This window comes from Notothenia coriiceps, unplaced genomic scaffold (assembly GCF_000735185.1).
Source record: "Notothenia coriiceps isolate Sejong01 unplaced genomic scaffold, NC01 NC01_scaffold00027259, whole genome shotgun sequence".
Lineage (NCBI taxonomy): Eukaryota > Metazoa > Chordata > Actinopteri > Perciformes > Nototheniidae > Notothenia > Notothenia coriiceps.
The window spans coordinates 1-18,887 of NW_011359960.1; the positions used below are offsets into that span (position 1 = coordinate 1).

At 40.2% G+C, this 18,887-nt stretch overlaps 3 protein-coding genes across 3 annotated transcripts; 1 reads left to right on the forward strand and 2 right to left on the reverse strand.

Moving 5' to 3' along the window:
• The first annotated feature begins 3,281 nt into the window (after window positions 1-3,281).
• On the forward strand, window positions 3,282-10,219 carry LOC104957526 (complement C1q tumor necrosis factor-related protein 1-like). Its single transcript, XM_010785170.1, has 3 exons — window positions 3,282-3,551; window positions 8,551-8,757; window positions 9,522-10,219. Exons 2-3 carry the CDS (start codon window positions 8,559-8,561, stop codon window positions 10,073-10,075), a joined length of 753 nt encoding a protein of 250 aa, XP_010783472.1. The 5' UTR covers window positions 3,282-3,551; window positions 8,551-8,558; the 3' UTR covers window positions 10,076-10,219.
• Window positions 10,220-11,633: 1,414 nt separating this feature from the next.
• On the reverse strand, window positions 11,634-15,886 carry LOC104957528 (carbohydrate sulfotransferase 12-like). The gene has a single exon (XM_010785171.1). It carries the CDS (start codon window positions 15,884-15,886, stop codon window positions 15,293-15,295), a length of 594 nt encoding a protein of 197 aa, XP_010783473.1. The 3' UTR covers window positions 11,634-15,292.
• Window positions 15,887-15,978: 92 nt separating this feature from the next.
• On the reverse strand, window positions 15,979-18,453 carry LOC104957529 (carcinoembryonic antigen-related cell adhesion molecule 6-like). Its single transcript, XM_010785172.1, has 3 exons — window positions 18,172-18,453; window positions 17,481-17,632; window positions 15,979-15,996 (listed from the first exon to the last, which is right to left on the reverse strand). Exons 1-3 carry the CDS (start codon window positions 18,368-18,370, stop codon window positions 15,979-15,981), a joined length of 369 nt encoding a protein of 122 aa, XP_010783474.1. The 5' UTR covers window positions 18,371-18,453.
• Window positions 18,454-18,887: the final 434 nt, after the last annotated feature.

An 18,887-nucleotide genomic window follows, 5' to 3' on the forward strand; every position in this document is an offset into this window, starting at 1 on the left:
CATGAGAACCTTTTTACCCCCTTTTCCGTCCCTGCTGGAGAGCTTTCGTGGGAGAAAAAGGTTCCTATGTCTGATTGGCTGGGCGGAATGCAAACCACGCCCCGTCAACACTCCCAAAAACTTTTGTGAAGCCGCCATTTTATTATCCTCGCATTGCATTATTAGCATTAGCATTAGCCCAGCGCAGAAACGCAGAGATACTAACTTATGACAACACAACATAAAACATGGGAGCGGTGGAGATGAGGAGTAGTCGGCGTTCTGGCCGTTTACTCGGAAGGCTTCAGTAGAAGCTGCTGGGAGTCCCAGCAGCTTCCACTGAAGCCAGTCCCTAACTCCGGGGACTTCCGGCCAGGGATTTTGGGCGGCAGTATACGAAGTGAAGTTGTTTGCGGCCTGCCAGTAAATCCAAAGCAGAAGAAGAAGAAGTGACGTCAGCGGCTTCATTTGCCTAATCCACCCCCAGGGACTAATTTCCGGTGTGAACGCGATCTGTACTTAGTTCATGAGAACTAAAGAGTTCTCAGGAACCTTTGTGGGAAAAGTACTTGGTGTGAACGCGCCTTAAGAATGTGATAACAAATATTTGGCCTCTTGTGGCTTCAAATAACAAATAAATATTGTACGCTAAAGAATTTGTCTTTTTGTGAAAGTATTTTCTCCCTGATTAAAGATAATAATACATTTGAAGGAACTGGAAGTCAGGGGTTTTAACATATACAGTGGAATGTGTTTCCTTTATTATATCGGTACCACTTTACAATGAGACTACCCTTATAAAGGATTCATAAAGGGTTTTATAAGTAGGTTATGAATTAGGTTGTAAACACTTTATTAATCATTTATAAACCAGTTCTAACATAGTTTTCATACATCAACACAGGCTCACTATTTGGCAAGATGACTCAGCCTTATATTGGCTACTTAGCTTACTTTGTCTTCTTCATCAGCCAGCATCCTTGTTGTTCACTGAGTTGATTTCCCCCCTTCCATCTTGATTTTTCTTGGCATCTCTTTACGACCATTTATTTATGAGTTACTAACATTTATAGTGGCCAAAAGGGAGCCTTATAAAGCTTAAAACACATTCCCATTTATTAATGAGTTACTACCATTCCTAATATGGCTTAGCAGTACAGATAAATGTGGGCTCACTATTTGGCAAGCAACCGGTCACAGTCGCCCTGTTTATCTCATGTCTTGTAAAAGCGTATTAAGGATTTATAAAGTGTTCACAACCTAATTAATAAATGAGTTACAAACTATTCCTAAACCCTTTATACGGGCCTTATTGTGAAGTGGTACCGTTATATCCTACTAGTTTGATAGTATTGTGACTGAAAGGATTATCTTTAATTTCAGGGATGGTTTTTATTTCATTTTCAGAGTTTACGTCACACAGAGATCAAAGTTGGAAACCATTCATCTATGTCTGTTTCTAGTTTCAAATCAGCTGTTCCTAATAAAAGAGGGTGATGCAGGCCTAATTTTAAAATATCATCAAATCCTTTTTTCAGCTTTCAAATCCTTATAGATTTGTCAGCTGCTTAAATGCTAACCAACTGTCCGTCCTCTAGCGGTTTTTCCTCCGCCGAGCCACAGGAATGTTTTGAAGGCTCGCATTTCAACTCATTTCTGGTTTTCAACTTTGAATGCAGTGACCCATAATCATGGCAGCCACTAACAATATGTCTTGTGTTCTGGAAAAGTGGATGTAAGGTTGTTGTGTCCAAATAAAATTATTCTTCAGGCCTTCAAAATCTCCATCTTTTATGACACAAGCGAGCGCCAATATCTAGTCATCAGTCGCCAATCCCAGGAGAACAAATAGTCCTTTTATAACTCTGAGGTCATGGGTGTGGGATACTGCTTGATCTTATAAAACAGATACCAAACAGAGAGATAAATGAGACCTCTGATTTACGACTTATAAATGAAATTCAACCTGTCAGAACAGTAGAGGAGGACCACAGGGGTCAGACAGGAGGAAGAGTTATGAGCTCCAATAGTAGCGTCTGATTTGTAATGAAAACAGCTAGTAAATATTTACAGAGATATCGCAGGTCAGGTGGTCACAGGCGAGACTCGTACAAGTTTACATTGGCCGGAAAACCAGAGGAATGTTCTCCTGATGTAACCGCAGAACATGAAACCTCAACCCTGTAATGGTCAACAGCTGTGCTTGAGGTACACGTGTCCACAAGTCCTGCCTCGTATCCTCTCGTTCTCTGACAGACTGCAAACAACTCCAACATGGGGTCGTAAAGAAGATGGAGCTCAACCAGCTATGACTCCACTGCGACATGTCTTCAACAGGGAGAGAGTGGATGTTTATTTATATGTCTTTACTGAGTCATCTTTTGTCTCTTATAGTTTTTTCAACACTTGTATAATTGTAGTTCTCTTTTTGGCGTCTCTTGGAAGTTTTTGTATTTCTTTATGGTTGTTTTGTGTTTGCTTTTTCGCATCTCTTAGTAGTTGTTTTAACTCTCTTTGTGTTCGCTTGATCTTTAGTCATTTTTCATATCTTTGTGGGCATTATGCGTCTCCAATTAGTTATTTCATTCTCCGTGCAGTCTTTCGTTTCTCTTTACAGTCCTTTTTCTGTCTCTTAGTTTTTCGTACTGTGGTTGTACTGAAACACACTCTTTGGCGTCAGCTATTCATTTTTTTGGAGTAAGACATTTTTGTTTTAGGCCTGTTTTTCTCTAGCATACCAATTTATATCCCAGTTGACATGAACCACTGAAGTACCTTGTTTTTTCCCTTGGAAGTTCAATCTCAGCTCCTAATATATATAATGAGACTATTAAACTGTGTAGCCAAAATCCAGACACTCGAACACTCTCCATTAAAACCATACTGTTTTAAGCTCACTGTAAATACAGCATTGTAACATATTGGTGAATACAAGACTTACAATACAATACAATACACACTTACATGTCCATAGAACAGAATATTACAAGCATGACATCATCTATTATTTTAGGTTTTCGCTCTAGCTTTTGTGTAAATACAATAACTACATTTTTAGTTTGTAAGTTTTTCATTTAAATTGGACATTTCCGTCTTATCAGGGCACATTTTTTTAAGGTGAGGCACAAGGTTACACCAGGTCTGGAAATGTTGATTATTGCTTCTCTCTCTCTGTGTTTCTGCAGCTGCAGCAGATAGCAGCAGGGAAAGAGGAATGGAGGAATTCAGCAGAGAGGAAGTGCAGACCTGGGGGGGGACCTGTAGTTTAGAGGCTTTGTAATTAGACCCTGCAGGGTGGTCCTCAGAGTTATGATCGCACAAACGGCACTGTACACGACTTACCTGCAGCGAAACAACACAGATTGAACTACTGCCTTATAGTAGCTTTAACAAAAGCATCAACTATAAATCAACTATAAATCTGCTAACAGTCATCCCAGATCAATGGAGAGACACTATGTTGCCTGCATGAAACTAGGAGGGATCTGTGGGAGACACACAGCGGAGAGCAGCTGACTCAGGACTCTCTCTCTCCTCCGGAGGACTGAAGCAGCTGCAGGACCGTGAACGAGGTGAGATCCATTCAGATTAATGTGTCAGTTATCAGTCTGCATGATCGCTGAACGGGCGAGTTTTTAGTAAATGAAACGATGAACTTCTGATTGCAACTTTTTTAACGCTTGAACCTCACCGGGCTGCACGAAACCACCAATAGAAACATATCCGCTTTTATAGGTAATCTGCTAAATGTAGACCATATTTAATTAGTTGTTTCACTGTCTATAGCCCCTTTGGGTGTTTACTTAACTTGGACTTTTCCAACGTTATGGTAAAGATGAAGATCTATCCTAATTGGATTTACAATGCATATCTACATTTGCAATAAGAAAACAAAAGCGCCAAAACCCATAAAGAAGCCCCTCCCCCTCCGGACAGTGTCTAAATATAAGAGAATAAACTTTGTGTGTTTTCCATTTACCCGTTTCCAGTTCAGATGGGGTTTTCCAGGAAAACATTATGTTATGTAATATCCCTGGTCAGTGTAGGAGGCTAGGAGCCATATGAAACACACTGGACATCCCAACAGCAGTTCAACACAGCAGCAGATTTACACTGTGTGACTCCAGATTACACAACATCAGGACCAACAATAATATGTAAATGTAATATGCACATGAAGCTGTATTAAGCTGTGAAACGGTGTTATTAGTGAGTGTGATAAACACACACAGCATCAGAGTTTATAAAACTGCAATAGGAGGCTATCAAAACTGTGCTTCCTAACAACCCTGAACATAATGACAGTACGTTTGGACAGATTTTGAGACAATGGGCCCATCGGATATGTCAATGGGCCATTTGGATATGTCGATGGGCCCATTGGATATGTGGATGGGACCATTGGATATGTCAATGAGCCCATTGGATATGTGGATGGGCCCATTGGATATGTCGATGGGCCCATTGGATATGTGGATGGGACCATTGGATATGTCAATGAGCCCATTGGATATGTGGATGGGCCCATTGGATATGTCAATGAGCCCATTGGATATGTCAATGAGCCCATTGGATATGTCAATGAGCCCATTGGATATGTCGATGGGCCCATTGGATATGTCAATGAGCCCCTGTGAGAGACTGAAAAATACACAAACAAACAATGAAGCTATGTTATGTTGCTTTACATCCGTGTGTCTCTTTTTGCACTTGTACAATACAATAGTCATTTGGGTCTCTTTGTAAAGATATTGCATATTCTTATGGTCATTTTGCATCTCTTTGCAGTAGTGTATTGTCTCTTTTTAGCCTCTATTAGAAGTTATTTTGTGTTTCTTTACTAACCATTCTGCCTAAGCCATTTTGCAGGGTCTTGTTTGTTTTGGGTCACTTACTGTAGATTTAGTTGTTTTGTGGCTCTTTTTTGTGTCTCTGTGGAACTTTTTCATATTGTTTTGCTTCCTTTTTTGTATTGGCCTGATCTCTTGTCAAGATCAAAATCTTTCTGGGCATTTTGCATCTCCAAGTAGTCATTTTATTGTCCTTGTAGTCTTTTTTATATCCATATAGTTTTTTTCCATATAGTCTATTTTTGGTTGTTTTTCTGTCTTTTTGTAGTCGTTTCTGTGTCAGTCTGTGGTCTTTACTGGTCTTTTTGTGGTCATTTGATTTCCTCCATCCTCCAAATGATCAACATTTTTCAAACAGTTTCAAAAAACCTTTAGAAGAATAAAGTATTTGGACTGTATCTGAGTGTACATCTGTAACCAATAAACTGGGAAATCAATGTAAAGACCACAAAATGGTCCAGTTTCAGAATACCATTGGGAATATAATTGGTCCAAGTTGTGTTGTCTGTTGATCAAAGCGATGCTGCAACAGTCACAGCGTTTCCTAACGTTTAGAGTCTGTTTTGTAGTATTTTCCTGAGTTGTGCACCCCTGTATGGAGGATGCAACAATCAGGCAGTATGGATACAGCTGTATAAACACAGCATGGACACACTGTTCCAGTTACAGGCTGATCACTGGCACACAGCCATTGCTTTTCCATTCAAAACTACTCAGCCTGGCTCTCTGTATAAACCCCCCCCCACTCCACTGACTTTCTCTGGATAAAATAAGCCTTTGACCTTTTCTGAGCTAATTGGGGATAAATTATGGGCGGCCTGCGGGGTAATTTTTCAGGTGATTTATGGTCCTTGCATGCTCGCTCCATTATTTTGACATTTTCTTTTCTTTGGGGATTTGTATGAGAAGCGCATTAGTGAGGAAACATTCTCTGTTGGTGAGTGAGTGCAGAAACCCTCCATGGATTTTCATTTTAGCAGTCACCGAAATGCCACTGTGAAAGTATGGCCAACTCATAATTACAAAAATGCTTCACTTTATTAGTTTTTCCACAATGTTTCTTTTCTTTGGGGTGATACATGCTTTCTTTGGCTCAGGGTTGAAGATTCCTCTTTCTTTTTCCACTGCTCTGGGAGTGACATCAAGGACACATCATGGTCTTATTTCCTGAGAAGGTGCTGAACAACGTCTTGTACATATGTTTCTTAAATTCAATTGAATCGTCTTTGCTTCTGGTGGTTTTCCCCATTTTCTTGTGAGAACTCATGATGTATGTTTTCCTCTTATTTCACAAACATTTAACATAATTAAAAGGCGAAAGTCGGAATGAATCCCAATTGGTGAATTAAATATTCAAGTTGTATTTAATCCACAATTAAACACAATGAGATAAGTGGTTCATAAAAAGATATAAGTAAATCCCCAACAGCTCATCCTGCTCTAATTCCTTCCTCTCTAATTGAACACCGTTTTGTTGCTTTTGGGAATCCCCATGGTTTTGCCTCCTCTTACAAATATGCAGACCTTTTAACTTTTTAACACTTTCTTCACCAAGACCCCTAAAGGCTTAAGAATTCTGCAAAGAGGTTTTTCTGTTTTAGCTCAAACACTTTATCTGCCTTATAATTCTGTTATTTTTTGAAATTCTAGCAGTTTTGATCATCAGATCAAAATCAGATTTCATTGGTCGGTCAGTCTACCACTGAAATAACTCATCAACTATTTGACCGATCAATCGATCAAAATACTTTATTAACCACAGGGGGAATCTAGGTTTTGTGACAGTTGCACGATATTGGAATACAACAACAGAAAAACGTTGATGGAAACCTTGAAACGTTGATCAAAACGTTGATGGAAACGTTGATGGAAACGTTGATGGAAGCGTTGATGGAAACGTTGTTGATGGAACGATTTTGATGGAAAAGTATTTGATGCAAGCTTTGCCCAAACAACCCTGAAGCCATTGATGGAAAGGTTGTTGTCAGATATATCGTGGTGCAGTCATGTTTCCATAAAGCACATCAAACTACATTCCAGATATCCCGTCTGACTCCTGGCAAACAGTGTTGGATTGGTTGCTGGGAAGTTTTTTTCAGGCATTCATGGTTTCCAGAAGATGTTATGACCTTCCCTCAGCCACTGGGAGAAAGGGAGAGAGGGTTCTAGCTGATGTAAATTATTTTCAGCGCACTGCCTATTGTTTACAGTCAGATCAGCGACCTCAGGTGCCAGAATGGAGTGCAAGGAGCTATTTTACAAGGTAGTCAAAAGCTTAATGTTCAACAAACAATAGCCAACAAGTTCCAACAAAGCAGTTCGGTCAATGCTTTCAACCACTTTTGCACTCCACACCAAATGTTTATCCGTATTCAGCCAGAGCTGTCTTAGAATTGATTGGTTAATACATCTTGCCAAACAAAATTAATCCAGAACGCTTCCGATGCCAAAAATCCTGCTTCCTACAGACTACTGGCTGTTTATAGAGAGGATATTCAAACGTTAATCCATCCAATACTTTGTTGATGTCCAAATACCTCAGCTCTAGTTTGTGCCTGGTTTAGACTAAGACCGTAGACATGGTTAACTATATACCTGCTGAACATCACAATGCTATTGTTCGTTGACATTGTCAAGTTCACTGCAGCGTTGACTCAGCTCCAGTTGCAATAGGTCAAGTGAAATAAATCCCCAACATTCACCAGGAGAAGATTCAAGATTCAAAAGTTGTATTGTCATATGCTCAAAGTTGCAGTGTAGAAATGGCAATGAAATTGGTCTGACCTGAGCTCCTCCAACAATGCAACATATATAATAAAATACAATAAAAAATAGTGCAAGAAGTCTATGCCTGTCAATAGAATATGATATGTACATTAAGACAAAATGAAATATGGTTTATTGTAGTGATAACTATTTATATAAATAAGTAGATTCATTTATAGCTGATTACTCGAAAACGCTGTGGCTCTTCCAGTCACGTTCTGAACAGTGAATATGAACTACCATCTAATCCAGGGGTGTCAAACTAAATTTTATCGCGGGCCACATTCGCATAAAGGTTGCACTCAAAGGCCCGTTGTAACCATATAAATATAAAATATATATTTAAAATAATGTACTATATTACATTATTGCTTCTGAATTTGATTATTATCGGATAGGATAATAACTCAGTAATTAACTACATCTGAAAGCAGAAGTCCAGGGCAAATAAATGCAAGTCCCTTCAGTGTGCATGTCACAAAACGAGATGCATTGTGGGACATGTAGTTTATGGGCAACGTGCTTCTGTAAATCGGCCTGTAACCTTATAATAAACGTATTATATTCTTTGCAAGCTCTTGCGGCCACATAAAATGAAGTCGCTGGCGGATTTGGCCCCGGGCCTTGAGTTTGAGACCCCTGATCAAATCGGATATACAGTATACAGGATACAGGGTCCCTCGATTCCAATAAAGTGAGAGTGAGCATCCTTTCTGCTCCAGTCAACCCTCACAGTAAATGACTTCTAAAGACTCTTTGAGCTTGTTTTCTCTCACTGATCCTGCTGTTATGTTAAAGTTTGCTGTTTGTTTTTCATGTATTGTGTCTTGATATTTGTCTATGTTGATGTTACTCATGGAGCTGCTGTGATGCAAGTCAAATTTCAGACTTGATCTGACCATTAAAGTTTAATCGTACAGTTGTCATCTGATACCCTTCTCTGTTCTTACTCTAGGCGCAGATATGCTGGGTGTCCTCGTCCTTCTGTCCCTCGCCTCCCTCGGGGCCCTGGTGCCCCCCCCAGGTTCTCCTCCTGTCCCCTGCAGACGCTGCTGTGATCACCTGGAGCCACCAGAGGGCAGCGGAGACCCTCCTCCCCCAGACACACAGCTCAGCCACAAGCCCGAGATCCACACCTACATCAACATGACCATCCTCAAAGGTACTCCATGTCAGACCACCTTTTGTCTTGGTTGATGCACTTTTAACCACCATATGGCCACATCTTAGGTGTCTTAGGATGCTATAAAAGTCTGCATTTGCTGATAAGCAGAAAACTCTCGAAGATTTTAGAGAATGCTGCAGGTTTTCCAAGTTATGCAATGACTTTCGAAACCCAAAAGTTATCTTTATGACATGAAAAATTCCTTGAATGAATCTTCTTTATCAAACTAACTCCCACATATTTTCTTCAAGTGGAATTTAGGGTGTAGAGATGATTGGCATTCAGCAATGAGGTTGCAGCCTTAATACCGCCCGGCTCACCCTTTTCTTTCCAAGTGTGTTTGACAATTTAATCAAAATTACTTTAACGCTTAATTGCTGATCAAAAACGTTTTTGTCTGTCGATCGACTCACTCTAGATGATCTCAACAGTTCATACAGTGTGAAGAACTCTTCAACTCAACTTCAGTACCCAACAAGTTACTTACGTTTGAACTATTCGCATCTTACACTGCACTGTAACTTTTATTCATGTACCTGTGTTATTCATGTTTTATTTTCTTTGCTTTTCAATGTTTCTAATGTGTTTTATGCTCTTAATGTCTTTGTAAAGCACTTTGAATTGCCTTGTGTTGAAAAGTGCTATAGAAATAAACTTGCCTTGCCTTAAAACACATCAATCGTTTTCTTAAATTAAACGTAACTTTGTGTGAACATCTTCTTTATTTCTGACGGTAGTTTGACTATAATCTCTCTGTTTAGGTGACAAAGGAGAACGTGGCGACCGAGGAACTTCAGGTAAAAGTGGACCTGAAGGCCCTCCAGGCTCCAGAGGTACAATGGGCTTGAAAGGCACTAAGGGTCCGGCGGGGGTCCCAGGAGACGCCTGCAAAGTCCAGCACTCTGCCTTCTCCGTGGGCCGCCGCAAATCCCTCCACAGCCTGGAGACCTACCAGGCACTCGTCTTCGACACGGTCTTCGTCAACAAGGACGACCACTTCAACATGTTTGACGGGAAATTCCTTTGCCGCGTCCCGGGGATCTACTTCTTCAACCTAAACATCCACACGTGGAACTTCAAAGAGACGTACCTGCACATCATGCACAACGACACGGAGAAGGTGATCGTTTACACCCAGCCCAGCGACCGCTCCATCATGCAGAGTCAGAGCCTGATGTTGGAGCTGAAGCTGAATGACGAGGTGTGGGTGCGCCTCTACAAGAGGGAGAGGGAGAATGCCATTTACAGCGATGATATAGACGTCTATATCACTTTTAATGGATACCTCATCAAAGGAACCACAGAGGGGAACTAAAAAAGAGAGGTAATGCAGAAAGGCCGAGCATGAGACTGTTGAGCTCAGGTGGATGGAAAGCAAACTAATTGAAGTTTCACAGACTGACTGAAAAATTGTTTCTTCTGAGGTTTATATTGAGATTAAAATAGAGGTTCACATCACTAAAAAACTGTAAACGTTGTCTTTAATTAAATGTATTATGTCACCAGATTACACATAACTGTATTAGGTTAGTTGAAAGCAATAATATTAAGTTTAACCTATTTACATTTTATTGCTTTTCAACAATTATGTGTAATCTGACATAAGACATAATACATTTAATTGAAGTCAATGTTTCAATTTTTCAGTGCAGGCTTCATCGTGGTGCTAAAATAAAAATGTCAATAAATTAACTGAATATGCTGTTTAAAGTATAAATATGTCAGGGTTTGTGACTTCAGGGTAATTTTTGTTATCCCTCTTCGCTTTTTTTCAGTAACTCGACATGTGGTGCTAAAAAAACGGTCTGTGTTAATGAAGCTACCAAATTTATAATACTCTTGTGTATTGTTATCACACTAATGTACATGGTTTTATACATAAAACTGTATAATGTTTAAAATGTTATTAGCCAAACATGAATGCAGTTCCCCACTATGACCACTAGAGGGAAGTTTACACCCCACTTACGGTAAAAACGTTGAAAATAAAACAAGCAAAACAGACTTCCGTGTTTCTGTTTATTTGAAAGCTTACATTGCTGTTTACGACATATTTAATACCCTTAAAGCCAAAGATAGACATTAAAACATTGTTATGTAGATTTTCTGCACGCTAGTAAGCTAACTCAAGTTCTTGTTGGTGTGTCTGAATTTACCATAAGGGTCAAAAGTTATTTCTGATAGTTGAGTGGAACCCTAATCCTAACCCTAATCAGTTCAGCCTAAATTAAAGGTATATTAAAATTATCCCAGAAACAATATGGAGTGGATAAAAAATACCTTTGCCCACCAATGCAAATACCTGTGGAAACCGGTGGGTGGGAAACCTGTGAGGCATAAAGTTGACCTCTTAGGGCTTGGTCTGTCTGGACTGTCTCCAAAAAGGTCTCATAAATAGAAGATAATGATTGTAATGAGCACAGTGACCCCTTGAGGATGTCACAGAGAGTTGTTCAGTAATAAAATGTTTTTTTTTCTGTGCTTTCTTTCGTAGCTTATACGTTATCTTTCCACTTTCTGATGACTGTTTGATGTCTCACTTATCATCCACATTATACTGCTATAAAGACGGAATGGTTGTAGTTAGTTGGCAGGGTTATTGTTTAGGAATAAACAACCAGAAGATTGCTCCACATTTCCTGTTCACATTTTTCTGGCGTGAACTGGAGCAGTTTTGCTTTCCTGTTGTCCTGTCAAGAGATATTCCCCTCCCCCATTTCCACAAGGCTTTCATGAAGGGATTATTCTGCTTTGTAGTGTTGAGACAATATTATTAAATATTAAAGGAGGTTTTGTGGCAATATTGTCTCACGTGAATTGTTTAGTTTACTGAGGTAGAATGGATAGTGAAACAAAGAGACAAATACATTTCCCATCATGCCCCACATCCTTTATTTCTCTTACAATGAACAGATGACACGGAGGAAACTGAATGCTTTGATTTTTCCCATAGATGAGAGGAGGAACACTGATTACAAAGACTTGTAAAGTATTGATATGAGTTACAAAAACATCATTCACAAAAATAGATTTGAGTTTTTGGACGTGTGATTGCATTTTATGCTGAGAACTGACATCAGGTGGTAATGTAGGACGAGGTTTGGCCTTTAAGCAGTTCAAAGCAAGAAAGCTGTTGAAGCGTCCGGTCGCTGCGGGCAAAAAACATACCACCTTTTTAAACTGTAATCTTAATAAAGACTGAATTCCCCTTTCACAGAAGCAGCTTCCATAGGTTTTATTCAGCCAATAAATAAATCCTTTCTATCCCTTACACAGTTATTCAATTTCACGGTGTTTGCACTTTTTTAAAGAAAATACAGCCAAGAGCAACGTTTCTGACATTCGACAGTAACACAAAAAAAAACACAAGAAAGGAACAAAAAAATCTGACAATCCAAACACTGGTGAGTTGGGAGTGTGTGTTGAAATAGATAATCTGTGTGTTCACTTAGACGTACATGGAAAACAACAATGATGACAGATGTTTGGGAAAACCAGCCATTTATGCCTTATAATTCCAATTTACCCAGAAAACACTATGAACTGAGACATTGAGGAGTAAAAAATACCCACACCGTACAAAACAAGTGAAGCAAAAGGCAGTAAGACAACACTGAGTCAAGTGTGTGAACATGTACATGTGCAGAATGATCAAATACAGTACAAAGCACACAGTAATCCTGCGTGTTACACGACACACAAAGCAACACAAGAGACACAAGCACACTGTAAAGAGTTCTCACATCATACAAACCCCCATAAAGACGGTAAAGCATTTCAGCTGAAGGGCTCTGCTGCTGTTTTCCTATTCTTTTATTTGAAGCCACAAGATAAACAAGGCCTGACATATCAAATATACCTTGTGGCTTCGTACAGATCTCACTGTATCGTGTTCAAAGTAAAAAGTCCTTCTACAAAAATACTTCTTTTTTTTTTTTTGCTGTGTAAACTTTTGCAACCAAAGGCACTATCTTATCTTCCACCTGTTCTGATATAAAACATGCAGCCCGATCCATGCTCGGATCACTATTTAATTGATCTTGACTCTAATACTGGCATTCATCTACAAACAACAACCCGACTCCTGGATTGATTTTATGGCACAACACTGAAAAACACTGCTTCTTGTCGCCATGTAATGTGCTCTTGTCCTTGCTACACAATACTGCGCCCCATGAAAATGCTGCCCACAAAACATACAGTTTAAAAAAGTTCATATTTGGAGGAGATGGGGGGGCAACAATAGCTGCAGTCTCCAGGGTTACCCGATGTAAGTCAGTAACTGCAGTTTGTGCGTTAAAACACAAAGGTCCATAAATGCTAATAGTCATAGCAACACAACAAGCATTAAAACAAAAATATTCCCTTTGGAAATGTTTTCCTTTAAATACACAGAGGCTCACCTGTGTTCATGCAGCTAGGATGATTTTAAAAGAATGTAGAAACTCCAGTTGTGTGCCTCAAAGTAAGACAAGCTGAGACACATTAACTGGAGCTGCTGTGCTTATAAGATAACGCCATGCTGAAACTGGTAAATAAAACAAGCTGCTAAGGAGTTGTGTGAAATGTTTCTATTGATATTATCGAATGCCCTTCTCCGCTTCAAACTATTGTACCAGGTCTGAAGAAGCAGTAGGGATTGTTGTTAAGGTAACATATGAGCATCCTCTAAGGGTCTGGTCAGACAGAGTGCTTTTTGCAGGTTTCAAAACACACAGTGCACCTCGTTGCCTTTTTTTATAAAAGCATAGCCTACAATTAAAAATGATTGTTGTTGTTGCTACGCCTCCACTGGATCCCCCGCCTTAGCCTTAATTTGTCTCTGAGCCTAGCAAACTCTAAAAATGTTAACCTTTAAAAAATAAATGTAATTCGTTAGCGAGTTGTTTGCTAGCTACCTTACCTATCCTAATAGACAGGCATAGTAGTAGGCTATATAGATTGCTTCCAGTAAAACCAGTTAAAATTAGTTATCAAACAAGCATCTTGTGGATTGATTGAATTTAACAATGCTAACGGTTCACTTTTGATAGCTAATGCTAACTGGCTAAGATGTATCGGCTTAACAAATGGGTTGAGTTAGCAAATAGATAGCTAAGTTAGCTGCATTTAGCTAGATAGCTAAATAAAACAAGCTGCAAAATAGTTATATTAATATTATATAATATTTCTATTAATATAATGAGCTTCTCCAATCTGAAACTTATATGAATTATCAAGCAAGCAACGCTAACTGGCTAAACAGGTTAACAAATGGGTTGAGTGAGGTAACAGTCAGCAAAGTTAGCTTCATTGAGCTAGGATGCTAACAATGTCACAACCACAGAAGCCCCGCCTCTTAATTCATACGATTAAACAACTAGGGTGAACCAGAGCCCTAGAGAACATGTGCAGTGCTTTACTGTTCTGAGTTCAAGTTCTTTATCAACAACAGTACTGCAAAAAGCGCTGTGTCTGATCCCGTCCTAATCTGTGTTTGAGTTGTAGCATATTTCCTCCAGGTTTTCATGTTGATAGTCATTGGTATGCATTTTTAAAAACATACATTAAATCCCTTTCAAGCCTCACATAAGCATTGCACAAAGTGTAATAAATAAGATGACAACTAGTGCAACTAACACTTACAACTAATCTAATAACACCTTGTTTTAACTAACTGCAAACATTTCCCTGTCGCCTGCATCTGGGTTGGTGTCGCACCGAATACAGTTTGGCTCTGTGACATCACATCTTGCTACGTATGATATCACAAATTACAGGTGCTGCATGACATCAACATTGAGTTAAGGTCTACACTGAATGTACAACATGTAAAAACACACATCCTGTTTTCCACAATCCATATCTGTGTTTCTTAATTGTGTGCTTCTTGTTATCTTTATGATTTAAAAAAGAAAAACAACAATGGATATTAACCTCTCTCCACCTCATTAATGTGCTTCCTTAGAGCACTGAGTGTCCTTGATCATGTGTACTAGGGCTGCACAATTCATCAAAATTTAATCAAAATTACAATTTGGACTAGTCTAATATTCAAATTGCAGGAAGAACAACTTTTGTTAAAAGGCCAAATATGTGTTAAATACAATTTTTGCTGAAGTATTGTGAAGCTGCAGAGATATCCGGGCCTACAAAATGGTTTACTGCAGAATGACCAATTACTTCTTGTAGATAGCTGTCATTGGTATGTATTTCTAAACACATTTCATGCTTTACATAAGCATCACACTTCGTCATGGACAATATTAAATGATTGATATGACAACTAGCGCATCTAACAAACTAATTTTGAATGGCCTACGTACTTCTTAACTCATCCGCTCACCAATATCGTGAATCAGATCGCAAAAATGTAATATTGGTCAAAATAATAGCAATTCTCTTTTTCTTCTAAGTTGTGCAGCCCTAATGTGTACATTCAGTGAAGGTCATACAAGACTGGAGGAGACAAAGCCCAGAACAAGGGGAGGTGTGTCTGTAGTTGGAGTAAAAGGATAAACACACATTAAAAAAAGCACGTTCTGTGTGTGTGTCACTCATTGAGGATGGAGTCCGGCTTGTCGTATCCAAAGAGTCTGAAGTCGGGTTCGTACAGCTTGTACAGTTCTTTGCGGGTCTCCAGGGGCACGGTGTTGAACCAGTCCGCCTCCAAGGTGCTGGCCGTGAAGTTCCTTCGGGATGTGGGGAACTCCACCACGTTGTCCACCTTCAGCTGGCGCAGCAGATGCTCGGCGTCCTCCTCCGCCGTCTCCAGATGGCCCACGAAGTCATACTGGATCTGGCACGGGTGGCAGAGGCGGTACACCTGCCTCCAGTGCTCGTTGAAGGGCATCTCCTTCTCCGTCTGCGGGTCCAGGAGGTACTGCAGGAAGTTGGGGAAGGACGGGTGGATGCCCATGCCAAACGCCTCGTCCGCGGAGGCGGGAGGCGTCGGCTGGTTGGCGTAGCGACGCAGCATGACCTGGGCGAAGCGCCGGTAGAAATTTGCGTTGGGCAGCTCAAATTTGTTCCGGTAGGCGGAGATGAGACGCACAAAGGGGTCACGAACGAAGATGAACTTGGTGTACTTCTTCAGCTTCACCTTCAAAAAGAATAAGAATTGTATTAATGCATAACATATATTCATTTTTATATATTATGTATTTAATTCCACAAGGACCATGCATACAAATACATTAATCTCAGAAAAGAGAAGAGATGAATTATGCCAGACTTGAGCTAATAGCTAGTTTCCATCTGCAGGGGATTTAATCATAAAGGGGCCCTGTTAGGCTTTTTGGAGCTTCTCTTTACTGTAGTGCGTTTGAGTGCATTTAAATGGTCTTCAAAGTCTAAAATCCCAAAGTTTCTCTCCAAAAATATTAAATATATAAATACACTTTCTCTAAAAATACAACTGACCACCAAGAATAAATAAAAGCAAGCTGTTGTGATAATATTATGATGTTTGTTTATTTATTAATTATTTTCTTCTGATTTAATGAGTGTTCAATTATGTCTTACTGTTTTTAACCTGATTGAATTTTGTTGTGTAATTGTGTTAAGTGTAAAGTGATAATTTCTTATTATGCAAAAATAAATACATGGTGGAGGCCATTGAAATAAAAAACATTCATTTACAGAAACCAAAACTGTTTGGTGAGAGACCTTTAGTAAATAATGACTTTTCTTTGCTGTAGCCGCAGAAACACAGTGGTTCAGATTGGGTTTCATTTGTTTACTTGACCTCTGCAGTTCCAACAAAGCACTTCTCTTAGAGACACATTGATTATTCTGCTGGCACATTAATACTACTTAAGTGGGAGCCGACAACAGCCTCTGCTTATGCAAATTGGACCAGAGAAGCACCGGCACATTTAAGCTGCAGCCACACGAGGACGATAACGGTCGTATCCGCTACAGTTCTCTATCAGATAGACGGTTCGGCCACACGAGGCCGACAGGGAAACGCAGATAACGATAACGGGTCCCAAGGTGGGTAGGTCTGCGGACGAAACGCTCTGAGGGGCCAAACGGCTCAGTGTCTACGCCCTATACGATCATTTCCTGATAACGATCAATAGCCATAGCCATAGCCCCGCCTCTCCTGCTCACCCCCGCGTCATTGCTGATGTGTTTCGCCTACAACAACAACAATGGCGGATCACAGGGTTGCGTTCATCTACAGCTCCTCGACCACAACCATCAGCAACAAGTGGACATGGAGAACTTGAACTACATGTTGCTAAATCCACTGCGGTGAATAAACAGAAGGGCAACCAGGCAACCAGGGCAACCATGCTCGGGGGGTCTTATTCTCTGCTTTTGGTGTATTTGTGACGGAAGTACAGCGCCACTTACAGGCCCGGCATGTGTACTACAGCATCTCCAGCGGCTCGAGCTGTCTCGTGTGGACGGACACGTTTCCTTGAGCCGATACCGTGAGGACGGAAGACTTTTTTGATATCGAATTCGGTTCATTTTCATCTCCCTGTGGCTGCAGCCTTAAACACCACCTTATAGACACACTGACAATTACATTAAAGGTCCCCTATTATACACTTTTTCATCAATATATTATAGGTCTCAGAAATATACAGAACATGTTTTTCAAAAGTGCTGATTCTCTGTCTGTTAATACAAATGAAAAGACTGGAAATAAACATTTCAAAATGTAAACATCTCAATAGAAATGTGTGTGTATGTGTGTGTGTGTGTGTGTGTGTGTGTGTGTGTGTTACCTGGTGGTTGGAGGACAGGCGTCCGCTGGCCTTGCTCCAGGTCACCTGAGGGGGGGGGTTTCCGGGGGCGAAGCAGCTGAGATCCAGACTCTGACCCTCCTGAACGTCAGCGATGGAGGGCTGGATGCTGACCGCTGAGGAGACGTGGTCTGCTGCTCACACACACACACACACACACACACACACACACACACACACACACACACACACACACACACACACACACACACACACACACACACACACACAACCCTTTATATGTGTTGTATATGTTGTAATATTTATCCTCACTGTGGAAGTGCATATATACAAAAACATTGTCGTCCGTGATTTTAACTAAATTACACTCCATTTAATATTGTGTTCAGAATTTGTATTTTTTTCATATATTTATTAAGTACTCTATTTATTGTCTTAAATTAATTCAAATTAATTTAAGACAAGGGGACGGGTAATAACCGGAAAAGCATGACATGGGACCTTTAAATTAATTCAAATTAATTACATGTATTTTATTTAAATTGTATAAAATGTTGTATTCTTTTTATTCTTAAATGGAGAAACTGTTACAACATAAAAAAAATGTAAATACTTTGAGCTATGACTTTTTGATTAACAACATTCTTGGTCATCTTTGTATAAAACACATTGTTATAAATACTGTATTATTGTAACTGCTTTGACCTCTGACCTTTGAGCACGGACACCTTGAGGGGTGAGCTGTTGGAGCCCACGCTGTTGCTGCCCACACACATGTAGGTCCCTGAGTCTGACCTCTGGATGTTGGGGATCAGCAGAGTGCCGATGTCTGTGCGGTCCAAACTAGACTGAAACCAGAAGAGAGCGTCAAACATCTGTCTGCAGGATATCAGAGAAGTTATAAAGGTCATAGAGAGGTGCAGGAATGAGTCCTAAACCCTGGCATGAGTCAGCATCAATGACTTCCTGTCCCCTGGTCTGGAGGGCAATGGTTTCTGAATGTGTGTTTGGTCCTTTATAGCCCAACATTAGCCTCCTTTAGCTTAGCGGTGGAGACGTGAAGTCATGTGACCGTGCTGTAGTTCCTTTATAGCCCAACATTAGCCTTTAGCTTAGCGGTGGTGACATGAAGTCATGTGACAGTGCTGTAGTTCCTTTATAGCCCAACATTAGCCACCTTTAGCTTAGCGATGGTGACGTGAAGTCATGTGACCGTGCTGTAGTTCCTTTATAGCCCAACATTAGCCACCTTTAGCTTAGCGGTGGTGACGTGAAGTCATGTGACCGTCCTTTAGCTTAGCGGTGGTGACGTGAAGTCATGTGACCGTGCTGTAGTTCCTTTATAGCCCAACATTAGCCTTTGCTGTAGTTCCTTTATAGCCCAACATTAGCCTCCTTTAGCTTAGCGGTGGTGACGTGAAGTCATGT